The sequence below is a fragment of the Pezoporus wallicus genome, unplaced genomic scaffold (genome assembly GCF_028554395.1).
Source record: "Pezoporus wallicus isolate ANWC-B61680 ecotype Strahan unplaced genomic scaffold, APGP_CSIRO_Pwel_v1 contig_7506, whole genome shotgun sequence".
NCBI classification, from domain to species: Eukaryota; Metazoa; Chordata; class Aves; order Psittaciformes; family Psittacidae; genus Pezoporus; species Pezoporus wallicus.
Window position 1 is genome coordinate 228,666 of NW_026637546.1, and position 23,399 is coordinate 252,064.

The window sequence follows — 23,399 nt, forward strand, 5'->3', positions numbered from 1 at the left end:
CGGCTGCGTGCCCGGGTGCAGCCGCTCCTCCCGCCTTAAAATGGCGGCAGCCGGGTAGCTCCCCCATCGCCGGGGGCTCCTCGCTGCCATTTTCCGAGGGAAGGAGGCGTGGGTCGCCCGTGACAGGCGGCGGTGGGTGGGGGAGAAAAGCCGCCGCTGGGCCCCACTTCCTGCCCGTCCCGCCTAGCGGCTGTCCCCTTGCCCGCGGGCAGGCGCTCTGAAACCCCTCCAGCAGCAACCGCGCCGCAGCCCGGCCAGCTGCTCCCCGCCCGCCGGAAGTGGCGTCAAGCGGCCGCAGGCCCGGCCCAGGCAGCACCCGCACGGCCACGCCCCTCGCGGCGGGCCCCGCGCCGCCACCCGCCGCCAGTAGCCCCATCGGGCCTCCGCTGCCACTGCTTCCGCGCTTCCGTCCGCGGCGGCACCCCTCGTGCGGCGTGAGAGCAGCGCGGGAACCGGTCTGTGCTGGGGGAGCCGCCCCCGGCCGCCCGGCGCCGTCCGTTAGGGCAGGCCCCGCCTTTTCCGGGACTCTCTGGCTGGGCCACCGCCTCCTCCTCCCTCGCTCGCTCTCCCTTTTGTGAGTTATAGCAACCGTTGCCTTGTGAATCAAGCGCCATAGTCACCGTAGTCCTGGCGACTGTTACCCATCAACAACAACCGCACCTCTCCTGCTCCTCCTCCTCCTCCTGCTGCTGCTCCTCACCCCCTTCCTCATCGTCACCCACAACAACAACAACAACAGCCACCTCCAGCAGCAACGACAGCGGGAACACCACCACAGCCCGCCTCAGCCCAGGTGAATACGCTTGTCGGGCGCACGCTGGCCCTCCCTCCGCTCTCCCTCCCCCAGCCGCTGCCTCCCCAGTTTTCGCAGCATCCGGGCCGGGGTGCTCCCTTGGGCAGCGCCGTTGGCCTCGGCGCAGCGAGGGGTACGTGGGTCGCCCTCACGGCTCCCCCGCTTTTCCCTGCCGCCACCCTTCTCCGTCCCTCTTCTGTGTGCCTTTCCCCCCCCCCCCCCCCTCACTCCCCGCCCCGCTGTCCCTGGGTGTACTTTGCGGTTGGGTGGGGAGTGCGTTCTTGAGAGGGGCGCTTGGGATGGGGGTGTCTGTTGGGCGGGGAGGGGAGCTGGCCGCTGTGCGAAGCGAGGAGGAAGAGTGGCTTGGCGGTGATGGGGACGGAGGCACGCTTCTGGGACCTCCAGGACAATTGCATGGATGCGGTGGGTATGCATCTTACTTGGTCTCTCGTTTGCATGGATGGGGGAACGTAGAAATTGGGGAACGAGGCTCCGGCCACAGTCTAAGGTTACTTACTTGAAACCCGAAAAAACCCGTGGGGTGGGAGGAAAGATGTAGCCAGACTCGGATCCTGTAGCACACCAAGAGGCAGGGGGTGTTTTTTGCTTTTTTACTTACAGGGGCCTTGTTCTGATTTGACGCGACTAATTGTTGCAGATTTTTGTAAACTTGCCGTGTCTTATAATGATACTCTTGTGCTATCGATCGTATTAATCACTTTTTTGTGCTTTATTTAGCCATGTATTTTTTCTTTTATTCATAATTAATGTTGCTGCTTATTTTAGTGCAAGCTGTATTTTCTTTGTATTGTGAAGCGTTTTTCTGCTTATTCAGTACCACCCCCACCCCCCATACACACACACAGAGCAGGAAGGGTTTTTTCCTTTCTGCACTCCTTCTGCAGGGGATTATTTTTTAAATGATGCTTCATACTGCCAGTGCATGTGCATATCTGGTTTATGCACAGTGAATTATGTTCACGTGTAGAGAATTTATTTCGTTTTCCTTAAACTCTGCACAATAAAGGAAATTCAGGATATTGACTGTGAGTTTGTGTGCTGAGCAACACAAAGAAGGGAGAAAACAAGAAACAGTACTAAAAAAAGTCTTTGTGATTTCATAATTGCCACTGTATTTCATGAGTACCTTTGGGAAAGAGGGAAGAGGCAACTTTTTACTTCTCAAGGAGCAGTAGTAGAAATTGTTATTAATGTGAATGGTTTACATTTGGTTTTTTGTTTTTAATCCAGAATGCTTGTTTTCTTCATCCTTTTTGTGTGCTTATTAAGATATCAAGATCTTCCTCATCAGTGATATCAAATTATACTTTATATACTTTTTAAATTCTGTGAGATGCAGTGAATTTTTGGCATCTATTATGGCAATGAAATTTTCTTATAAAATCTCCATATCCATGTTGCACTCTCCCCTTAGACTTGTAAAATCATGTGTGGCAAGCTGAATGACAGCTTGTTTATTTCCTTATTGCTTTATTTAGTAAAATAGGAAAAAAGATGGTTTTAATGTAAACCCTACATTATAATTGTATATACACTTTTTCTGGGTTTATATCTGTAGAAGCTGGTATAAAATGCAGGGTTCCTCACTGCAATTTCAGCAATAATGTATTTGTCTCACATCTGAACTACAAATGATTGTGACATGGGCAATTTTTCAAAGCAGCTATCAAACAAAAACCATGCTAAGCTGTTAGTGCACTGTTGATATGAATATTTCTTAGGCTAAGGCATATTGGATCTGTCTTGTCTTTTTTTTTTTTTTTTAATATATATTTCATGGGCCAGCAAGAACTTTGAAAATTTATTGTTTCAGTAATGACCAAAGGTTTCTACATCATCATCTTTTTGTGATTTCACTCAAAGATGAAACCACTGAGTACTGATTTTCTAGGTCTTGCTGTTAAATAAGCTCTAAAGAGAGTAAGAATTTTCAGTGGGACTTACAGTACTGCATCAGTTACATAGCACAGTTGAATCATAATGTATTTGTTATTTTATTGGGTAAATTATATGATTCATTGGTTGTAAAATCTTTCCTGGCCTTCTACTGTTGTTGAAAAGAGAGGATACTCATTCTGCTCCATGCCTATCTTGAGTAGCCCTCTTACAGCAGGACAGAGTACTACTTGGGAATGGAATCCTTCCTAGGCGTTGAATCTCTTTGCAGAACATGTATCCAGACCTGGTAACAATGGAAAGTGCATGTGTAGGCTATTAGACAAACTTTGTGTTTTTAACTTTGTGAGGAGACATGCATGTTTCTTAATAAATCAGATTAAAAGTATATGATTTTTGTCTAAAAAAAAAAAGACTTTTTTAGTACTATTTAGACATATGTTCCTTAGAAAATGACTGCAATTTGGAAAATAATTATGCAACTGTAATCACCAGCTTTAATGTTATGGACTTTACTGAGAGAAGTATTGACTTTTTGTTCTCTCTAAAATATAGTAATGATCATGAGATCTGCATTATGCATTCTGATTTCCTAATGCTATCAGTTATCAAATAGCTGATGCCTGTGATGGGAACCAGTATTTGAAAATGAGGTGGCTTCTGATTTATTTTTTTTTCCCCCATTGGTTTTCATGGCTTAGACTTTGTAACTGTCTAATTGTGTTTTAACGTATCCTCATGAGCCAAAATGGATCATATGCTCTATTCTGTTATTACTGAGCTAACTCTACATTGTGCTACTCTGGAGAAACCTTTTCAGTAATGTAATGTTGATAAATGAAATGGAAATCAAAGATACAATGCTGTTGAAGAGTTTAAAGTCAGAGTGCTTTATTTGATAATTAGGTTTGGCTTTGTTAGCACTATCCTGTTTCTCGTTCCCACTTGATAGGGTAGTTTGCTAATCACAAAATTGTCTAAAGAATAAATTCTGTAATTTTTTTTTTTTTTTTCATTTACTAAACTTTACATTGAGAAGGAAGGCTGTTAGTATTTTCCTCTCTTCTTGCTTGCAATGTAAGCAAGTGTCTAAAATGCAGTAATCTTTTATCATTGCAGTTCTAGCTAGTGTTTCTATCTTCACTTTGTCCTCTTATGAAAGGTTTCTTTCCCTCTTAAGGTATTCTGAATTAGTTGTATTTTTACCTGCAGTAAAATGAATAGGTTTTCAACAATATAAGTTTTATGACTCTTGAAGTCCTTTTTAAAAATTATTTTCAGCTGAAACAACATGTTATAAGTGCATCACAAATACAGAATAAAAAAGAAGCTTTCAGTGGTACTGAAGTGTCCTTGTAGTTGGAGTTCCATTTCAAAATCAAGCTCTTTGTTGAATGAATATTACAATACCAAAACAGTATGGTTTTGAATTATGAATGAAACTACTTATTTTATTACTAATAATGAGAGCTGAAAAATTAATGAGGCTTTTAAAATGAATAGGCTAATGCTTAAATCATGTTTTTCTGTTCACCACAAGTTTATTTACGTATTTCTGGTAACGTCCATTGTCAATTGCTACAGGACTTGTCTTTTCTCACAATCTGCCAGTATTCTGGAAATTTAAGGAGCTGTGCATATACTGTTTGGCTAAATCTAGTTTGTTAGGGACAGATGGCTGATTTAAACAGGTGTCACTTCCAGTTCTTGTGTGTTGTGTTGAGACTTCCAGAGGTTTACAAAAGAGCTGCTTAAAGCAGGTGGTGATCTCTGCTTTTGTGATTAGGAAAATGTACTTTTGTAGGAAATTATTTTCCCGGTGAGTAGGAGTGTTACAGTAGTTAACATGTCATATCAGAGTCTGAGGTGTTCCATATAGTATAATCATGTTATTTTTTAAATTCTGTTCTCATTGGACTTTTAAAGAGATGTGACTATTTGGGTGTAAAACTTAGCAGTTTGCAACTGTGTGATATAGTCCTAATAACTTGCTTGCTTTCAAAACCAGGAGCAGATATATTGCTTGATGTAACAATTTTTTTACTGAATTACCTTTTTTTCTTAAATAATGTTTGACTTTAATTTTAATAAAAATGACCTGTTAAGAATATAGGGTAAATTTCAAACTTCTTTTTTTTTCCCCACATTAGGACACCTGCAGTTTTCCTTTTTTAAAATTATTTTGTTCTTTAATAGTTATAATTTCCCCAGTTATAAAATATTTTAATAGAGACAATGAAATTTGATTTCTAATAATTCTTAGGCATTTCTTGTTTCTAAGATTTTCTTTTTTTTTTTTTTCCTTTTCTTCTATAATAATGACCGGTGTTTATTCATAGTTGTTTTCTTTCTAAAAGATGCACCAGAGGGTGCTATACTATTGGAAATACAAAAAAGGAAAGAAAATGCTAAAAAATCTTTCTTTCAAATACACTGATAACATAGATGTGATTTGAGTATATCTTATTTATTTCTACTTTTTTCTGTTCATTGCAATATATCAAGCTTCCTATTTTGGCAGTATTGTGCTAAAAAGCATGGGAGAAATTGGCTGTTCATAGGTGAGTATGTCTGTATGTGTAGGTACATATATAAATACACACACTTAAAACACAATCAATCTCTGTGAAAGAGAACAACTATTTGTATGTAAATTATGGCTATATAGCATATAGCTGAAATAGTGTATGCTTAATGAAGTAAATTATTGCTCATCTGAAAAGTTAGATGAACTTGAGAAACAAATGCCTTTTGGAGTGACTTTTATTATATGTTATATTTTTTCATTTATAATCTGTATTCACATTTTATGTAACTTGAACATTTATAGCTGAATTACTTTTAAAAAATGATTGCTGCTTATAGTTGTTTTGTTTTGTTTTTTCTTTGTTGCTGGAATTCTTCCTGGGTGAAACTGAGGTTGAAGTTTACTTGTTCACTTCCAAATTGCAAATGACACATGAGCTCTAGTTGATTAGGATAGGTTTCTCAATTGATCATCAGTTATGGGAAAGGAAAAAAACCAACAACCCCACTAAAAACCTCAACCCCCCCAAAAACAAAACAAAATAAAAACCAGCAATAAAAACCATATCCTCTACATATTTGAGTACCACTGTGTTAACATTGCAAAAATTTCTCTGTGTATATGAACCTAACAGATTAGAATTTCACTTTTGTAACTTCCATAGCTTAATAATATCTACTGTTTTTCCATACACCATACGATTAATAAGTTAATGTTTCTTTTGTGCATATGGATGATGGTGTCTAGTGCAGTACAATTTTACATTGCAAGCATGTGTAAAGGTGCAGGTTGTTTTTCCTGTTCCACCATGGTAAATTGCTTGTCTTTGGTTTCCTAGCTCCAGATATAGTGGCCCAAAATCAAAAGGCAGTGGATGGACTATACTGTCGGTTGTATTAGAAAAAAAAAGTAATAAAAAAAATAAAATCCTGTGTTACAATTTTAATATATTTTAATGACGCTTGGAAGTTTAAATTTTGGCAGTTCAGACTTCCTCTGTAAATTTGTAACTTCTGACCTGTCTTACTTGTTTAAATTCTTCAGTGGCATTTGTAACAATGCTGTGGGAACACCAAAGATTGTATATTAATTGCTAAATTTGAGAGATTTTTATTTATTCATTGGTAAGAGGAAAAAAATACCTAGCATGATTTTTAAAGGTCATTTCATCCACCCATGGGCCCAGTACACTGAGTATGTATCAACTTCTTAGACTTTCTTGGAGGAAAGAATTTCTTTAGTTCTTTCATTTTCATCATATTGAAATCTTATCTCAGGTAGGTTTATAAGGTCTTTGAGGCACGAACCATGTATTTAGATTTTGTTCAGGCTTTGGATGCTACCACTACAACTAATGACTCAAAGCCTCATTTATTGTGGATTTGCCAAGTAAATGGCTTCTCTCTTCTGTTTTATTACCTTGTGATAATTAATCTGTGTTTTCTCTTATATACTACCTCAGGGATGTTTTCTGAACACTTAAACTTACTGTAGTTAAATCATACAACATTGCAAAGTAGAAAGAGAAATGGGCAAATCTGTTAAAAGCTGCAGTATATCACTTTTCAGGTGTCATTGAATCACTTTAGTCTGCTTCAGTCAAGGTGTTGTGTTTTCTTGTTTGATTACCTTTTTCTGTGTTGCTTACCTATACTTCCCTTATGAAGAACTGAAGAAACGTAATGGCATTCTGAGCTGGAAGTACATACAATACAGTTGTTAAGGTTATATATAGCTATGTATTATGCCTATGTGGAGCTAAAATTCAGAAATACATATTTAGCTCCAATAAGCTAGTTCATGTCTGCTGAATTTTCAGGTGATGCATTTTACATTGTTTCCAGAGTAACTTTGGTCTGATTTTCTCCTTCTCCTGCCCCACACCACCTCCACCCTCAATGTACCAAAATCCAAGAGGGGAAAGGGGGCACTGTTTGGTTACTTGCTCCCTTAATCTGACAATGGTATTGGATATTTGTAGGCTATCTAAAAGGTTGCTTGCTAGTGTATTAGATGACCAGGATTGCCAATTTGAGCTAGTGTCTTTCAATGTGATCTGTTGAAGATTATATACAAAGCATTTGCAAAGACTCCTATTGGTCTCTGTAGCCTAATCGGTACAAAATGAGATTCTATCACCTTTTCTTCTTTCTTATCTCTTGGTAGCATTCTGCACTGTGAACAGTCTTACATGAGTTGAACTGCAAAAAGTAACTAGTATTTATTAGGGAGGACTAAGTCTACTCATTAAAGGTAGGTGAAAGCAAAAATAACAAATTAATTGTAATTCTCTTGCCATTGGAACAAGTGGTAGATATCAGGATTTCTGTCTTCATGTTAAATGTCTGAAATGTGAAGATTCACCTTCTGTTTAACTGCTGCAAAAAGTTTTCAGAATTCTCCATCTAAAGCCCCAACTACTTCTCTGCTCTCTCTCCCTCCCCCTTTACCCTCCTCCCCAAGTCTGTGCTGTATTCTTACCTCTTCGATATTCCGTATTTTACATAAGCAGGAGAGACAGTAGACGTACAGATTTAGTGAAGGCAGTTATTGTCCTACTCCACATTCCTGTTGAGGAGATCTTCCATGAGGAAGGGTATGTGGCTGTACACAATGGATTGTTAATTTGTATTTCTAGTTAAATTTTTATGTGCTATGTTTATTACGGTTATTTGATGTTAATGGCTTTGGGTGTCTTTGAGAATTTGTAAAGAAAATAAACTTGCCTTAAAACTACTTGCTTTAATTAAAAACCTCTGCTTGCTTTTTAAAACCTTTTCTTAGGAAAAGAGTTGTTCTATAATCACCATTTTAAAACTAAATTTACTCAAAATTTCTAATTAAAAACCCTAAATTAACGATCAGATCACACACAGTTTACAGTTAATTTATAGGAAGTTCATGGTTAGATACCTATAGGTCTACACACTATTACACCCATTTATAAAATTAATATATGATTTATGAAAACTATTTGGATTACTTCTGCAGAAAGGTCTGCTTGGATGCATTCCTGTGTAATGTGCTCTAGGTGGCCCTGCCTTGGCAGAAAGTTTGGACTAACTAATCTCCAGAGGTCCATTGCAGCCCTCACAATTCTCTGATTCTGTGAAGGTCTGGCTGTATTCAAAGTCTTGGCTGGTGAGGAGCAGTTGAACTACCTGCATAGTAGCTGATTTACCAAATTAACTGTTAGCCATGAGGTGAAACTGATGTCCTAGTTTGTTGAACATTTGTAGCTAAGGTCATGTCAACATGTTGGTTTGCATTTAGTATTTAGTTCACTCCTATTTCATTTGTCCCACTCTGTGTTAAACCACTTCAGCTAAGTTGCAGTGTGCTAAAGCATCAATAAATAACTCTTCCATATTTATTTTATTGTTTTATATCAGATTTAGTAAATGGAAAAAGTAGAATCCAGCAGATTTTGAACTCTGAAGAGTTGATTCTGTGTAATAATAGTAGCAATTCTGTGTAACTTCTAGGAAGACTATTATTTGGAAAGCTCTTCTGTAGCTATATCATCCTTATGGTTGTTTTAGGGATTAAAACATGCTTAGTTTTAGAATAGAGGTATGTATCACAGAAGTATGGCTGCATTCCCTTATTCTGTGAAAGTCCTCTTGTGCTCAGATTCTAGGTTTTGAAGTGAGGTGAGCGAGAGTGAGCTAACATGAAACTCTACATGGTATTGTCTCTTTCCAGTTTTCCAGGTGCTTTCCAACTGAAGGTTGTCCTGAGTTGCTGAGTTTTTCTCCAGCTCTCTGAAACTCCTTTGTACTGTAAGGAGCATAATCCTGACATGGTATTTCGAGGAACAGTAGCGGGCAGATAAATTTGTAGAAGTTTTGGTGCACTGGGTGTGTAATTATGTGGAGATAAGAAGGGCTTAGGGCTTTCCAAACCTCAGGCTGAATCTCAGAATTCGGGTTTTGTAACTGAAGTACACTTCACTAGTGAACTTATGCCAAATTAAGGGCAAGGTTTATTTGCAATAGACTGAGAATTAGAATTGGTCATACAAAGCAGTAGTATAATTTATCATGCAAGTAGTGATTTTGTTTTGTGAAACAGAGCTTCTCCTGGTATTTTAAAGGTTGTGTTTTTATGCTGGTTCAGTTGCAGCTGTTTGGTGCGTGCTTTTCCATGCACTTTTCAAGTCATCCAGATGGTCAGTAGTCGGAGAGCGTAACCTTATGAACTTATGTGGTCTGGGTTATTCAGATTTCAATTACCATCTTATATCAGTAGTTGTTTGGTGAGGCAGATCTTACTAAGATTTAAATTTCAGATACTAAAATCACCAGCCATGATCCTGATATGAGCCACTGAGTAAAGTTTTCTGTCTTTAATGGGGTTTGAAGGTGTTCAATATCTTCCGTGCTTGTCTTTTGTATAGTACAGATTTTTTTTCTGATTGACTTCTGAAGAAACTGACATTTCTTGACTTATGGGAAGAGCTAGACACAGGATCATAACTTGGGTGGTGACAACTTTCATCATTTAAGAAAGACATAGTCTTCATGTGGCCTTGAGTCATAAATTATGCATCACAAACGTATTTCAGATAGCTGAGATGAAGGTGAGTTTTAGGATTGCTTTGCATGTGGAAGACTGCCTTTTAAGGACTCCTACTGCTTGATTTGAGGATGGCATACTGGCTTAATTGACTGGGACCTGGGACAACCCAGTGCTGTGAATCTCAGCAGCTTTTAATGACTTGTGTCCTCAGCACAGTCATAAGCTTGGGATACTCAAAAGTTCTGTGTCAGCATAGTTGTGTTGTTGGTTACATGTTATGATTGAAGGATGGTTACTGTTCAGCTGAATTTCTTGAAAGCTCAACATCAACAGGCTGGCCATCTGTAGCCTACTGAAACAAGATTAAGCTGGAGCTAGCAGTTGTTTTGGTTTGTTTTTCTTTTTTGTCTTTGTTTTTGTGGGGTTTCTTTTTTTTTTCTTTTTGCTGTTGTTGTTTGGGGCTTTGTTTGTTTTGTTTTGTCTTGTTTTTCTTTTTTACCTGTACTGAAAATACCTGATGTTTTTATTAAAGTATATAATTTTCTTCTCACACCTTATAGTATTGGAAAAGGTATAATGTCCAAAGCAGAAAAACAGATGTATCTGAGAGGAGATTAGAAGTTAAGTTTTGGTCATCTATAACAAAGAAAAGAGTGTGTGTGGGAAGTTGTGACCAGAAGTGCTAATGTACGTAGTCCAAATCTGTTGTATAGGAAGGGCAACACAGCAGGATTTGGCCATTAAAAATGGCTTGAAGTTGTAATTGGATGTTAATAGTGGGTATAGACACGTTGATTGATAATGTGTAAAGTCCTCTAATAAAATTAGCTGTGTCATCTCCATAAACCAAGCTGCCTAGTCACAAGTGTAACTGTTTTATAGCTGTGCTTCTGAACTCCCAGTGATCTGCTTTCATTGGCTAATACTTATATTCTGTTTTAAAAAATGTATTTATTCTACATGAAGTACTTGTGTCTTTCATGTACTGATTCAAAAACTTTTTCCATACTCTAGATACAGCATTTAATTTACTAGTATGAAAATTGTTAAGTTTGCCATAAAACCAAAGGAACAGAAGATGCTTAGGGCATTCAGTGCTGTGTCCTTTGGTTGTTGTTTTTTTTTCTCAAAGAGCAAAAGATATGTGGCAGATAATTTCATAGGAATAAGAATCATCTAGTAGGGCATCACCTTTTAATCTAGGTGGTTCAACCTAGTCAAATGGAGTTACATTATGACAGTGGGTAAAACTGGTGGGTTTGCACATCTCTGACTGTTATGCTGTTTATGTATAAAGTGTATTTTCTCAAATAATCTGTTAACACAGAGTGTTAGAAAGTGCATCTTCTCTTACAGCAAATGTATAGATTATCTGTTGTCATCATGTTGGTTTTTTTTTGTGCTACTTGGTGAAATCTAGTACAAAAGCTGTCACTGAAGAAAGGATTCTCTTTTAGCTTACTTTTACAGTAATCTACTTGCCAGAAGGGAGAGGAATACCGGTCCTGACCCTCAGCCAGTAGTCAGTAGACTATGGGCTGGCGACAGAGTGGCTGGAAAGCAGTGCTGTGGAGGAGGCCCTTAGGTCCCTAGTTGACAGTAAGCTGAACGTGAGCCAACAGTGTTCCTAGGTAGTAGAGAAGATCAGCAGTGATTCTTGGGATGTATGAACAAGAGTATAGGAAGGAAATTGAGGGAAATTATTATCCCACCCTTCTCTGGAGTTACTAGGCAACATCTACATCCATGTTTAGTTTTGCCCTCACCATCCTGCCATTACGTGAAAAATGTTGGTAAACTGGGGTGTAGCAGAGGGCAACTAAGATAGTCAGGAGCTGGAAGAGCAAATGTCTGGGAGGAGACACTTAGGGACCTGGGCTTGTTCAGTCTGGAGAAGAGCTTCATGCTCCTAACAGCAGCTTTGCCTAGTGCCTGCAAGAGATCATCAAGATGGAACCAGTTTTTCGCAGTGGTGCATGGTGGAAGGATGAGAGACAATGTTCCCAAGATAAATCAAGAGGTTTACACTGGAGATAAGGAAAATCCTTTTTCCCCATGAGGACAGCCCAGCAATGCAGCTGGGGCCAAGCAAGGCTTTGTCATCTCTGTCCTTAGAGATTTTCAAGCCCTGACTGGATAAGGCCCCTCAGATGGCAAGTCTGAGGCTGCTTTGGGAAAGAAGTTTGACTTGAGAGCACCTGAAATCCTTGGCAACCTGAATGATACTGTGGTTTTACTTGTGACTCTGACTTTACAGAATATCCTAGGCTGTAGTTAGTTTGTCATCTTTTTCATGTTGGTCAGTTCCTTTTCTTAGGCCTGCAACTGAATCATCACTCTGGAGGAGTGAGAGTATCTAGAGCCAAAATCACAAAATAGTTGTCTGAGACATATCACAAAGTTATCATTTGGGTGCCCAAGAGATGATCTCCCTAAGAACACAGAACTCTTACATTCCTTTTTCCTTCAGTGCATTACTACAGTTATGTTATTTTGGTCTAACACTTTATTCTCTGGATTTCACAAACTTAGGACTGGACATAGACTGGGTTCCATGGATTTATTTATGAAATAGTTTACAGTGAAACCTTGAGAATTCTCACTGGAGCCCTGCAGCAGCAAAAGTAACAACAGTATAAAAAACTGCAATAGAAGGAAAACAAATTTGTTAGTCTCTTCAGGAAAAGGCAACTATGGATCTAAAAAGCAAGAAGAAAAGACCTTGGGTAAATACATGGCAAAACCAAACCCTAGTTGTTGATTTCTGTGGACTTTTATTTGTGTGTGTTTGTTAGGGTCTAAATTTGCATTTCTTAATTCTTTTATTGTAGCAAAACAGGAAAATAAAAAGAAAACTGCAAACAAAATTTTTATTGGATTTTATTTAAAAATTTAAAATTAATTTGATATTTCTTTGCTTCATTGAGAGCAGTTCATGGGTATTGATGAAGCATTCTGTTCTTTGCTGACTGGTTTGTAAGTGCTATTCAAGAAACAAAGGCCAGGAATCTGAAAAGTGTTGTGCTTCTTGGGGGGGCTGGTGGTGGTGGTTGTTTTTGTTTAGTTTTTTTTTTGTGTGTGTGTGTTTTTTCATTTCTTTATATTTTTGCTTTGTCTTGTTTGCATGTTTGTTGTTTTGGGTTTGTTTTTTTTTTTGTTGGTTGGTTGGTTTTTTTTTTTTTTTTTTTTTTGGTTTTTTTTTTTGTTTTTCCGCCAGTAATTAGGATATCTAAAATACTTTCCATACAGATGATCATTTCTGAGTGTCTGCAAGGAGGTGTTTGTTTAGAAAAAAAATGTTTCTTTAATCATGTAGATGCAAATAGAAAATGAATAGCAATGATGAAGAGCAATGGTGTAAGGAAGTGTATATGGCAGTAAATACTATTGGTGAAAGTATTTTTGTGATCAATACTTCTGTTGATTGTACTGGTTCTGGTTTGGTTTGGTTTTTGGTTTTTGGTTTTTTTTTTTTTTTTTTTTTGGCTGGGGTTTTATCACTTTGGGGCATCCAGATGCCAAAGCCCATAGCAAAATTAATGTATCTCTTACTGTTGTTCAACACAGCTTGAAGGATAAGCAGAGACATATGTATATAGTACTAATTGTGATACAGCCTTAATAATCAAGGTCGTACCAGAAAGTAATCTCTTTATTTAAATTCAGATGTTTCATTCTTGTCTGAATCAAATTCAATGACTAAGGTGTAAACAAGCAAATGCATTATTCAGAACCTGCATTTTGACTTTATTCATAAGTTGTTAAACTTACCTCCCTCAAATTTGAGAATTTCAGTGAAAGAGGGACATAAGATTTCCATAAAGTGTTTGCAGTGCATTTTTTCTTGGGAAAAATCCTTTTCCAAGTTGAACTAAATAACTGAATGCACAGTGAAACTTGAACTGTCCTAAAAGATCCATTACCATAATATAATCATTGCTTTCTTCAAGTATCTCTATTCTACTGTGCTTGTCTTTAAGAACATTCCTGTCAAGTAGGGTACATACCTGAATTTTGCAAGTGATTAGAATGAACACCAAGAAAATTTCTGATACAAATTTTGCTAAGCAAAACAATGAGCTTTGAGAAGAAAATTAAATAGAATAATATTTGGCGTATCTCAGAAACTGCGTAAGTAATATTCAGTGTTGGTGTTGTATGTGTCATAGTTTAGGTATTTATGTTCCTGTATGATAAATGAGATAGCTCATGGTATCCATTTAATAATGTTGTTACTTGTCAATTATGAAAAACAATGAAATTATGAAAGTTACATAGTCATAGTTTTTTATTTTAAGACTTAGAAATCAAATTCAGTTTCTGCTGTTCATGACATATACCTTTAATAAATATTGTCACTGAACATTATATTTGTATTGTTTTCTTATTCTATGTATGTGCAGTAGGGTGGAGCCTAATAAATCTTAATAATTACAGAAATAAGTTAACATTATCTTTCATTAAACTGTCTTTCAAAAGTAATTTACATTACGCAAACATCAAGGTTTTTGTCAGATATTATGAAAATTTCTGTTACGAATGTACTGTAACCTTAGAAACTAGAAAGCAAGCAAACAAACAAATATGCTTCAGATCCAGTTGTGCAATTATTGATATTGCATTTGTATTGTAAGTACAATAGCCATAAACATAGTTTTTTGTTAACAATTCACTATTGTACAGTACTAGATTGATTAATCTTTTTTTTTTTTTTTTTAGAATTAATGTACTTTTCCTAATTTTATGTCTGTGTGACTCTGTTGTTCAGTATTCACTACTTTATTTTGATTTTACACTGTACTTCCTATTTTTTCTACCTCGCTGATTTTTCTTTTGAGGGGGGAAAAAAGGTATGCTGGATAATCCTAGCTAATAAGCGCCATTATGCATGCTTTTATTTCACAATTTCATGTTTTCACATGCTTTCTAAAGTCAGTCTTAGCTAAGAGCTTGGAGAACTGTTTCAGAGAGAAATGCAATGTTAAGTAAGGAGGATATGATAATTTCAGGGTGTCATTTGTAAATATATGCCTGTAATCTAAACACAAATGTTGGAGTGGTTGGTTTTAGGTCACACATGGAACAAAAATAAAAATACGGATTTCCATCCAGGAAATACAAGTTAAGATTTTGTTCAAATCACTGTCTTTTAAGGTGCTCAGCACTCTTAGGTTGGAAAAGCAGAACAGAATGCACTATTTGCAACTGTCTTAACTGGAAGGTGGACAGAAAACCATGTGGGAGATTTTTGACATGTTTGAGTTAACAGAGTTTTATTGGTTTATTTTTGTGTGTATGAATTTGTGTATATTTTTACATTGGAAATATTTCATGATTTTGTGAGACACCAAAATCAAGCTGCTTTTCTCCCCTGACTCCCACCCCATGATAATAAAAAGTGACTTGTGAATAAATGTATGCTTGTGAAAGCTAACATACTGGAAAAAGTCATATGAGAAAGGAAACAAGGTTAAAATGAGTATCGTAAATGTTGTCCAGTGTGATAGTGAATTTCAAGCATGTTTGGTAAAACAGTATTCTTACAGTATTTCTTTGTCATTGCTTCCAACAGAATACATTTCTTATGTATTTCCTGTAGAATTACTGGATTTTCTCTTAACTTCAATGTGCATTGCTTAAAAAGTAAAGAAACATTTTGATAAGCACAATGAAATATTAGTCACCTCAAAAACTATACTCAGATGGCAAAGGACATGGATCCTTTTATCAGTTACTATATGTCTTTTTTGTTAATATTCTTGTACAAAGCAGAATGAGATCTATTTCTTTTGAACTAGCTTTAATACGTTATTAGGAAAATGATAATTTAATTTTAAAATTACTGTACTTTAAATATATAAAAAGTAAAGTGGTAGGTTTTTAAAGATATACTAAAGATTCAGGCAGCAGTGGGGCAGGGTGAAGGATATCTTTAGGACACGAAGCAGTATTTTAAAATCAGGTAGCTTCTTCTAAATGTGTGTACCCAATTTTGTAATTTCTCTGTGAATACTTGTTTGAAAGTTTTCTTTCTGATGTATATATACTTGAAGATTGATTGTTCATTTTCTTTTATTTCTTTTTCTTTTTCCTAAACAGGAAATTAAAGTATACATGACTCTTTAAGTCTCCCTTCATGTCAACATTTTTTTAATCTGTAATGTTCTTTTTTGCTGCTGTACTATATTATCACTGATGGCAGTAATCATCACATATGAACATATTCTGTTCACATATGTTTTGTAATTTCAGTTGTATTTTTAATATTTTTTGGCACTTGTTTTAGTTATTAAACTGCAGTTCAGTATCTGCTGTTCGGCTGGTTTTCACCCTCCCCACCCCGTTCCTTGTGGATGCCTGGCTTGCATATGGTTTAATATTTAACAGTTTACCTGAGATAATTGGCTAGGACAAGGCTGCTAAGGATCATACATTGTTGACATATTGCTATTCCTACAAGGCTGGATTGTACAGAGAGCCTACAGCTACTGATTTCTGCTTCCAGGGACTGAATGATGTTTTCTTTGCCAGCAGCCACTTTGCTTTCGTGTTTGCCAATCTCTAGTTTTCTCTCAGGGTGCTTTAGTCTACTTCATGTCAATGTACACAAATTTGACACTTAAAAGATATATTCTGAGGAACATTCTTTTAACCAATTTTATATAATTGGAAAAAATGTGTATTGAGAAGTTCACAATCTCTTTCTTTTACCAGCAACCTGAGAATAGCTGAATCTCCAGATTTTGGGGAAAAAAAAATTACTGCATGTAGGAGTTATTTGGGTTTTGTTTGGTTGCTGGTTGTTTTTGCTGTTGTTTTGGAGTTGTGGTTGGGTTTTTTTGTTTGCTTGTTTTTATCCCTCCTGCCTTCTTTTCTTCTTTTTTTACTTTTTTTCTTTTTTTTTAACTCACTTGAAACATACTAAGATTTTTCTGCAGAGCCTATTGATACCTGCTGCCTTTGTGGAATGACAAAGCCAAGCTCCCACAGCTAATAGGGCTGACCAAGGAGCTGCTGTTTGCTTGGGTTTGTCACAGTCTGTCCTGAAAAACATTCATACAGTCCTCCAAAGCAATTAAAGGCTAACCTTTGAAAAATCTGTGTGATTAATCCCAGAGTATCATCATTTATTATGGTCTTTACAGCCATAATTTTCTACACTTCTTTCCACACACAGTTATTTCTTGTTCACCGTTTTGAACAGTTCATCCGCAGTAGTTTTTAAATATATCATCTTTAAGGTACTAGCTTGATATTGCTTAGTTCAAGAAAAACTGAGGTTTAGGATTTGAAATGTTCAGACTGAGTAATTTGTTTTCAGTTTAGAACTCTAATGGAATGAGAAGCTGAATGTTTAGAGATTCAGGTTTCTTTAAGAATTGTTCTGGATTCTCACAATCTTTTATATTTTTCTAGTCATATACATATTCATAATCCTTTATATGTGATAAATTTTAATCTGTTTTCGTATTTGAGTGCATTATCCATACACAGAGGTATGAAGATTTTATAATTTACAATCGTAATTTTCATTTAACTTCAGAGTATATTATTTCAATAATGTTATTGTGTCAATATTCAGACTATGACTTTCATTAATATAATGACAAAGTTTTCAGTGGAACTATAACAGAATTAGCTTTGTTATTGTTTATAGAATATACCAGTCTTATTTAAGGTCATCCTTTTATGTTTTGAGATATGAAAAGAATGCCATCTCCTTTCATGTAATTGATTATAATACCATAAAAATTCTCAATTAATTTTTGCCAAAATTTTTAGTAACAGATACAAATACGGTATTTTTGCAGCCCTTTGTACGTGCAAAGTGAAAGGGTATAGTTTTTATTTCTGTATGGTCACTGTTCCGTACCACTTGGTCTTATGTGCTCCTGTTATTTCTGAATATGAAATTTGCAGCTCTCATAATCCTGAAAATTTAATACCTATTGCAAATAATAAGTGATGTGATTGAACACAAGAATATAGTTTTGATAAATGAAGATATTAAGAATGTATTAGATTTCAGTAAGAATTGTAAACAATTTAGAGAAACATATCTAGTCTTGTTTATTTTAAGCAAAAGATGTGTTTATTGTTGTAAATTTCATACACTTCTGACCACTCTGTATGGTCATTGTATTCTCTATATTAGGGGTAATCAAGTTTGGGCCTGCAATGTGTCTGCTTTTTTCTTGTCTACAGTTCACCAATTTTACAATAATTTTGAAGATATATGGACAGTGTCTTCAAAAGTGGTTTTGAGTCTTCTTTTTAGGTTTACAGCAGGAAAGATGAGATTCTCAGAAAGCTAAGAACCATTAATTTATATGCATTAATTCCAGCTTGTCTTCCCTGCTTTTCACTATTAGCTTTTGCTTGTGTATCAGCCCATGGCTGTTCTTTTACACATGCTTTATACCCGTTCTCCTGATAACTCTCTTATGCGCTTGGCCTTTTACAATCACTGATTCAGCCTTTGTCCTTTGTCTTCCACTTCTTCATGCTGCAGGAGTGTTTGGGATAAAGGAACAATAATCTCTTAATTATTGACTTTGGGACTGAACACCTTAATGAATTTGTAGGAAAGCAGTTAGGCAAAATCATAGCTTCAGAGTGGTGTCTTCACTAACCTAAGTGTACCATGTCAGTAATCTGTATGTGGAAGATGATTATGTGACCAATTTGTGCGTTTTTAAACAGAATCTCCAGAGAAATTTGGCATGTATGTATTTCAATACATACAGGCAAATAACTTTTTTCCCTCTATTTTATTCTTAGCATTGCTGAAAACTTTGATCTTCTGAAACTACTTATGCATGAGAAGAACTGTGTATCAAAATATATATATATATTTTTTAAGATGCAATAAAATAAGAACTGGTATAATGGGAAATGTATAAAAATGTGAAATACAGATAATAACATGTACGCCATTTAGTTTAGATGGGAGGATGTATATGTATTTCATGGATGAAGCAGCTGTTTTGTATAGGTATGTTTATATAAATTTACATGTACAGTATATGTGTATGCAGAGTGACTGTGTATGTATGTATATAATGTATGTAGACCCAAGTGTAGTCCATCTGCATTAAGTGATTTGACATCTGGAAGAAACTAGTAGAAGACTACAGGATCCCTACTGCCATGCACTGTTTCTGAAGGCTGAAGCAACCTTTCTAAGCACCCTAAACGACTTCAGGTTTTTTTGCTTGTAGCAGTAGTTACAGTTTACCAATCTCATGTAATTCATTTGAAGTTTTTCATCTGAACAGGAAACACAGGGAAGCAGTTCTGTGTTTATTTCCTCCAATATATTTGTGATGGTAATGAACTATATATTAAGAATAGGAATTCTAGAGTTATGTGGGACATTAACTTCTTAAATCCAATTGGTAATGTAGGACTGTCTCCTAGAGCTAATTTGCTACTGCTAAGGGAACATTCAGCTTGCACAGCTTCCTTGAATGGCCAGTCCTACAGGTGAGCTATCTTCTATAATAAAGGATGGAGGAATGCTAGGCTTGGCGTTAAGCTCCTTGTGGCCAGATTCTGGTCAAATCTCTTTTACTGTTGAGCAATCAGTGAAGACAGCCAGGGTAACTCAGCTAATTTGATAAATGAAGGCCCTGTTCTGTTTTTTGTAAACAGAACCTTGTTGTCCACAAGCTTCGTTTGCATTGGCGATGTTGACTTATGACAGGTTGTTTCAGGAAAAATGGTAGATAGGTATAGCTTTGGATCTCTGCTGTCTTTGTAAAAGTCCAAAATAAAGGACCCAGCTGGAGGAAATACAGCTTGCTTAGTTCTGGTGGTGTACAGCAACTTATTCTTTGGTGCAGTCGAGAAAAGCAGTAATATTCAGCTCTTCTGCCTTTCATTTCGTAACCATTCTCCAGTAAATTTACAAAAATACTGGCAAAAGAAAGGAATCTGCAGACATGTATGTAGATGTCTTATTTGGCTTGCATAATATGTAAAGGTGACAGATACACAAAGGCAGAAAGAAGTTTGACTGCAAAGTCTTGGATTTATAGGCTGCTTGTACATCTTTTGATACAGAGAATAAATACTAAGTATTATTCTGCCATTTGAAAGTTATTTTTAGGTTTTTGTTTGTTTGTTTTCTCATAGTTCTGCCTTATGATCCAGATTATGAAGCCTAGTGAATTGTTCTGTCAAAGTTTATTGTAAAATATCTATGCAGACCATGTTGTGCAACTCCACCATACTAGGTTTTGAAAGTTAAACTTTGAAGGGTTTTGAAGTTCGCAGATTTTAACTTGGGGAGTTGGGGGTTGACTGAGTGTTAATCCATTTAAATAAACTGGTTAGAGCCATGAGAGAAGGCCTGTGGTGTTTTCAATGCTTTTCAGCCTGAAAGGGCTGCATAACCCTTTTAGGTTGCATAGCAACAGGCTCCTAGCAACCACAGTAGATTGAATTTCCAATAGTGACCAGGCCGGATGTAATAATAAAACAAGAGTACAAACAGTTGTCATGGTCTTCTTTTCATAACAAACTAGTCTGAATTTGGAAGATTCTCTTCCTCAAAGTGGCAAACCTCTTTGCAAAATGAAGGCACTTTTGAAAATTTGTGGTACTGAAACCCTGACAAAGCTAGTTAGAATGAGTGACTCTGAAGTCTAGTAGTTTGAGACACAGGAGAGAACAATGAAACACTGAATTGAGTTATCAAGGAAAAAAGAGTATTTAATACTCTCTATAAATGGCTTGTAAATCTCAACTTCTTTTATAAATTGATCTATACTGGAACTTCATAGAAGTCCCTAGCTACGCCGGTAGACGCATATTATGGAAGGAGTATCATTGCTCACACTTGAATTGATGAAGTTTAGAAGAGACTTCTCCAAAGGAGGTTATTCTGTAACTGGCTACTATTTGCATTTGCAGCATCTATCTTTGAAGTATGTGGTATCAACTACTACTGGAGATTGGATATTAGTTATTATAAGGCTTTTCTAAAGTTAGTGTTTGTTATCTTCCTTTGATTCAGCTATCAGATACTGTGCAGCAGTTCTCTTTTTTTTTTTTTTTTTTAAAGATATATATTGGTACAAAAATCTATGTACAAAGATACTGTTCTGTAAGATACACCATAAAATAGCTTATTTTAAATCATTTGAATTCTAACATATTATTTAGAAAAGTTTGGAAATGTCTTGTGAAGATAGTGTAAAAAGGGATAGTGAATAAAACTGAGTGTCAGGCAAGTTTATTTTATGTCGTACCAATCTGTCAGGCTTTCATGTTTTCAAGAACTGTTATATGTGAAAGGTAGAAATATATTGGCAAGCACACGATTTGGGATGAGAGACAGAAATTGTCTCACAAAATAGTAATAGATATAGTTCTGGAGGATTACATTTTAGTTTAAAGATTTTGACCTGGCTAACCAAGTTGAAAATTGAAACACTGATTGTTAAGCAATGATATAGATTTACATTAAATAAATACCCGTCTTCCTGGGTCTGCTTTTGGGAATGATGGTTGAAATGTCACTGTGGTAAAGGCTAGTTACATTAACAGAAGGCCCAAGTCAGTTTGTAACTTGTTGTATTCCATTAAGGTGGCACTATATTTACTGAATAGGTGAGAACTGTTCGAAGAGTCTAAGACTTAACATGTTCAGTTACTGAAAAAAGGGGCAACTCCGGGGCTAGCTACACAGTGTAGAAGGAGAAACTCATAAAATGTAAACACATAGATGCTGCAATCTTGACTTCGGTTGTTTCACTGGATAACGCTGTTTCAGTAAATTCAGATGTTGATTGATAGTGCTTTCTTTTATCACAGGAATTTAAAAACAGTAAGTCTGAAAAAAGCTTTTCTTTTAAATGGACCTCTTAGGTCTGACAGCATAGATGGTATCCTCCAGCTTAACTATTCATCTCAATGTTTTTCCTCTACACCATTTAACACTGGAATCCTCACTGCAAAAGTTATTGCGGTATGGTGAAAGAGAGATATTTTGTATATATTCAATGAAACAGGATGGGTTTATATGATTTTATTTTAAAATTATATTGTGATGTATATATAAATCCAAATCTAGAAAAAAATCTTAAAAAGGTAGTTTGATTCATCTGAGCAATCTTTAACAAACTGCTCAGCTGGTGCTAATTTTCAGGTATGTGAGTTCTGTTAGTTTAAATCTGAGTTAAGTGCTAGTCTGAGCAACATTCTGTATTCATGTGATGTTCCTAATTTAGAGTTATCAACTCATTTAAACTCCAGAATTTAAAAAATTAAAACCAACTGATTTAGCAGTGTGACCTAGTCTGACTGAGTATGATATCTACTCAAAAGCATTTGAGCTGAAGAGCTAGGAGAGTTTGAAAGATTTAGTAAAACTGGAAACTTATGAAGAGGTTAAAATCTGATAATGAAATTCTATATACTATATAGAAAGCAGAAATTTAAAAAACCAAGAGCATACCTTTGTGGTTTTCAGATTCCTAAGTTGTATCCTTTTAAAGGTCTTTTTACTAAGAGTTGTTACGTGTATACACACACACATAGAGCTCAGACTTTTTCAGAGGACCCTGAAGCATTTTAACCTTACACTATAAAAATAGCATCCAGTATTTATTATGGCAAATATGTATTCTCAAATGATGTAAATTACTTTCAGAATTTCAGTAAGGATGTAATTTACTTTCCAGAATTGCAGTCACTATCTTTGTTCAGCTGCCTGTGCCCCTTTTCCCAAATAGCTGGATTTCTGTACATAGTATTGGTGCTTGTCTTTATTTTTAGACTAGATGATGTTGCTTAGAGTAGTTACTTCCTAATATTTTTCTTAGTGGACAAAAGCAAAAAACCTGAATTTGCAGGTTAATTCTTCTGTTTGCATCCAGACATAACCTCCTGGGCTGCGTAATTCATGATTTAAAAAAATACCAAAAACCAACAACAAAAAAACACCAGAAAAACAAGCAAACAAAAAACCCCACAAAACTGAAAACAAGCCCCACAAAAACAAACAAAAAAACCAAAAAGAACAAAACCAAAAAATCCCCCCAAACCCAAAATCAGACAAAATCCTAACCAACTAGTAAAAAAATAAACCCAAACAAACCACCCAACCCAAAACACAAACAAAAAAACTGCCAAAACAAACTGGACCAATGCTCCCCTAGACTCCTCTCAGCAAACAAAACCAGTCAACCAAAAAAAATACCCCTTCCCTTAGATGATGTGCTGTGCCAGTGTGATAGTAATGTTTCATGTTGTCAGTGAAGTTCAAATTGAAATTACATCTGAAAGGATACTTTGCATTTTTTTGAACTTTACCATTTTTATAAAAGTGAAATAACCTTCTCAGAATAAGCCCCCCCCCCCCCCCCCAAAAAAAAAAATCCAACCTGAGCGGTCAGAAAAACAATTGTATGTAGTGTTGTAGCATGTGACAATGGAGAATCTTGGGGACTGAGGGAGGAACAAAAAGGAAGGTAAACAAAGAGAAAATAAAATTATTTCTGAATTTATTAGTTTATTTGTAATATGACTATGTTATGCTGTATTAACAGTGTAAGTTTAGGAAATCTGTTCAGATGTTTGGGAATGTAGAAAAATAGGCTGGGAGGAAGTAGATTACTAAAGTTCAAAGGACAA

At 36.3% G+C, this 23,399-nt stretch overlaps 1 protein-coding gene across 4 annotated transcripts in view; it reads left to right on the forward strand.

The window, feature by feature from the left end:
• Window positions 1-454: 454 nt before the first annotated feature.
• The window catches only part of RFX3 (regulatory factor X3), a 110,817-nt gene continuing 87,872 nt past the window's right edge, over window positions 455-23,399 (forward strand). For 2 of the 4 annotated variants that reach the window (XM_057406065.1, XM_057406067.1), the window contains exon 1: window positions 1,036-1,216. In XM_057406065.1, the coding sequence (XP_057262048.1) occupies window positions 1,093-1,216 (124 nt within the window). In that variant the 5' untranslated portion in view covers window positions 1,036-1,092. Of the gene's footprint in view, window positions 794-1,035; window positions 1,221-23,399 lie in introns of those variants that run through there. The other 2 variants (XM_057406068.1, XM_057406066.1) reach the window with 2 other exon arrangements.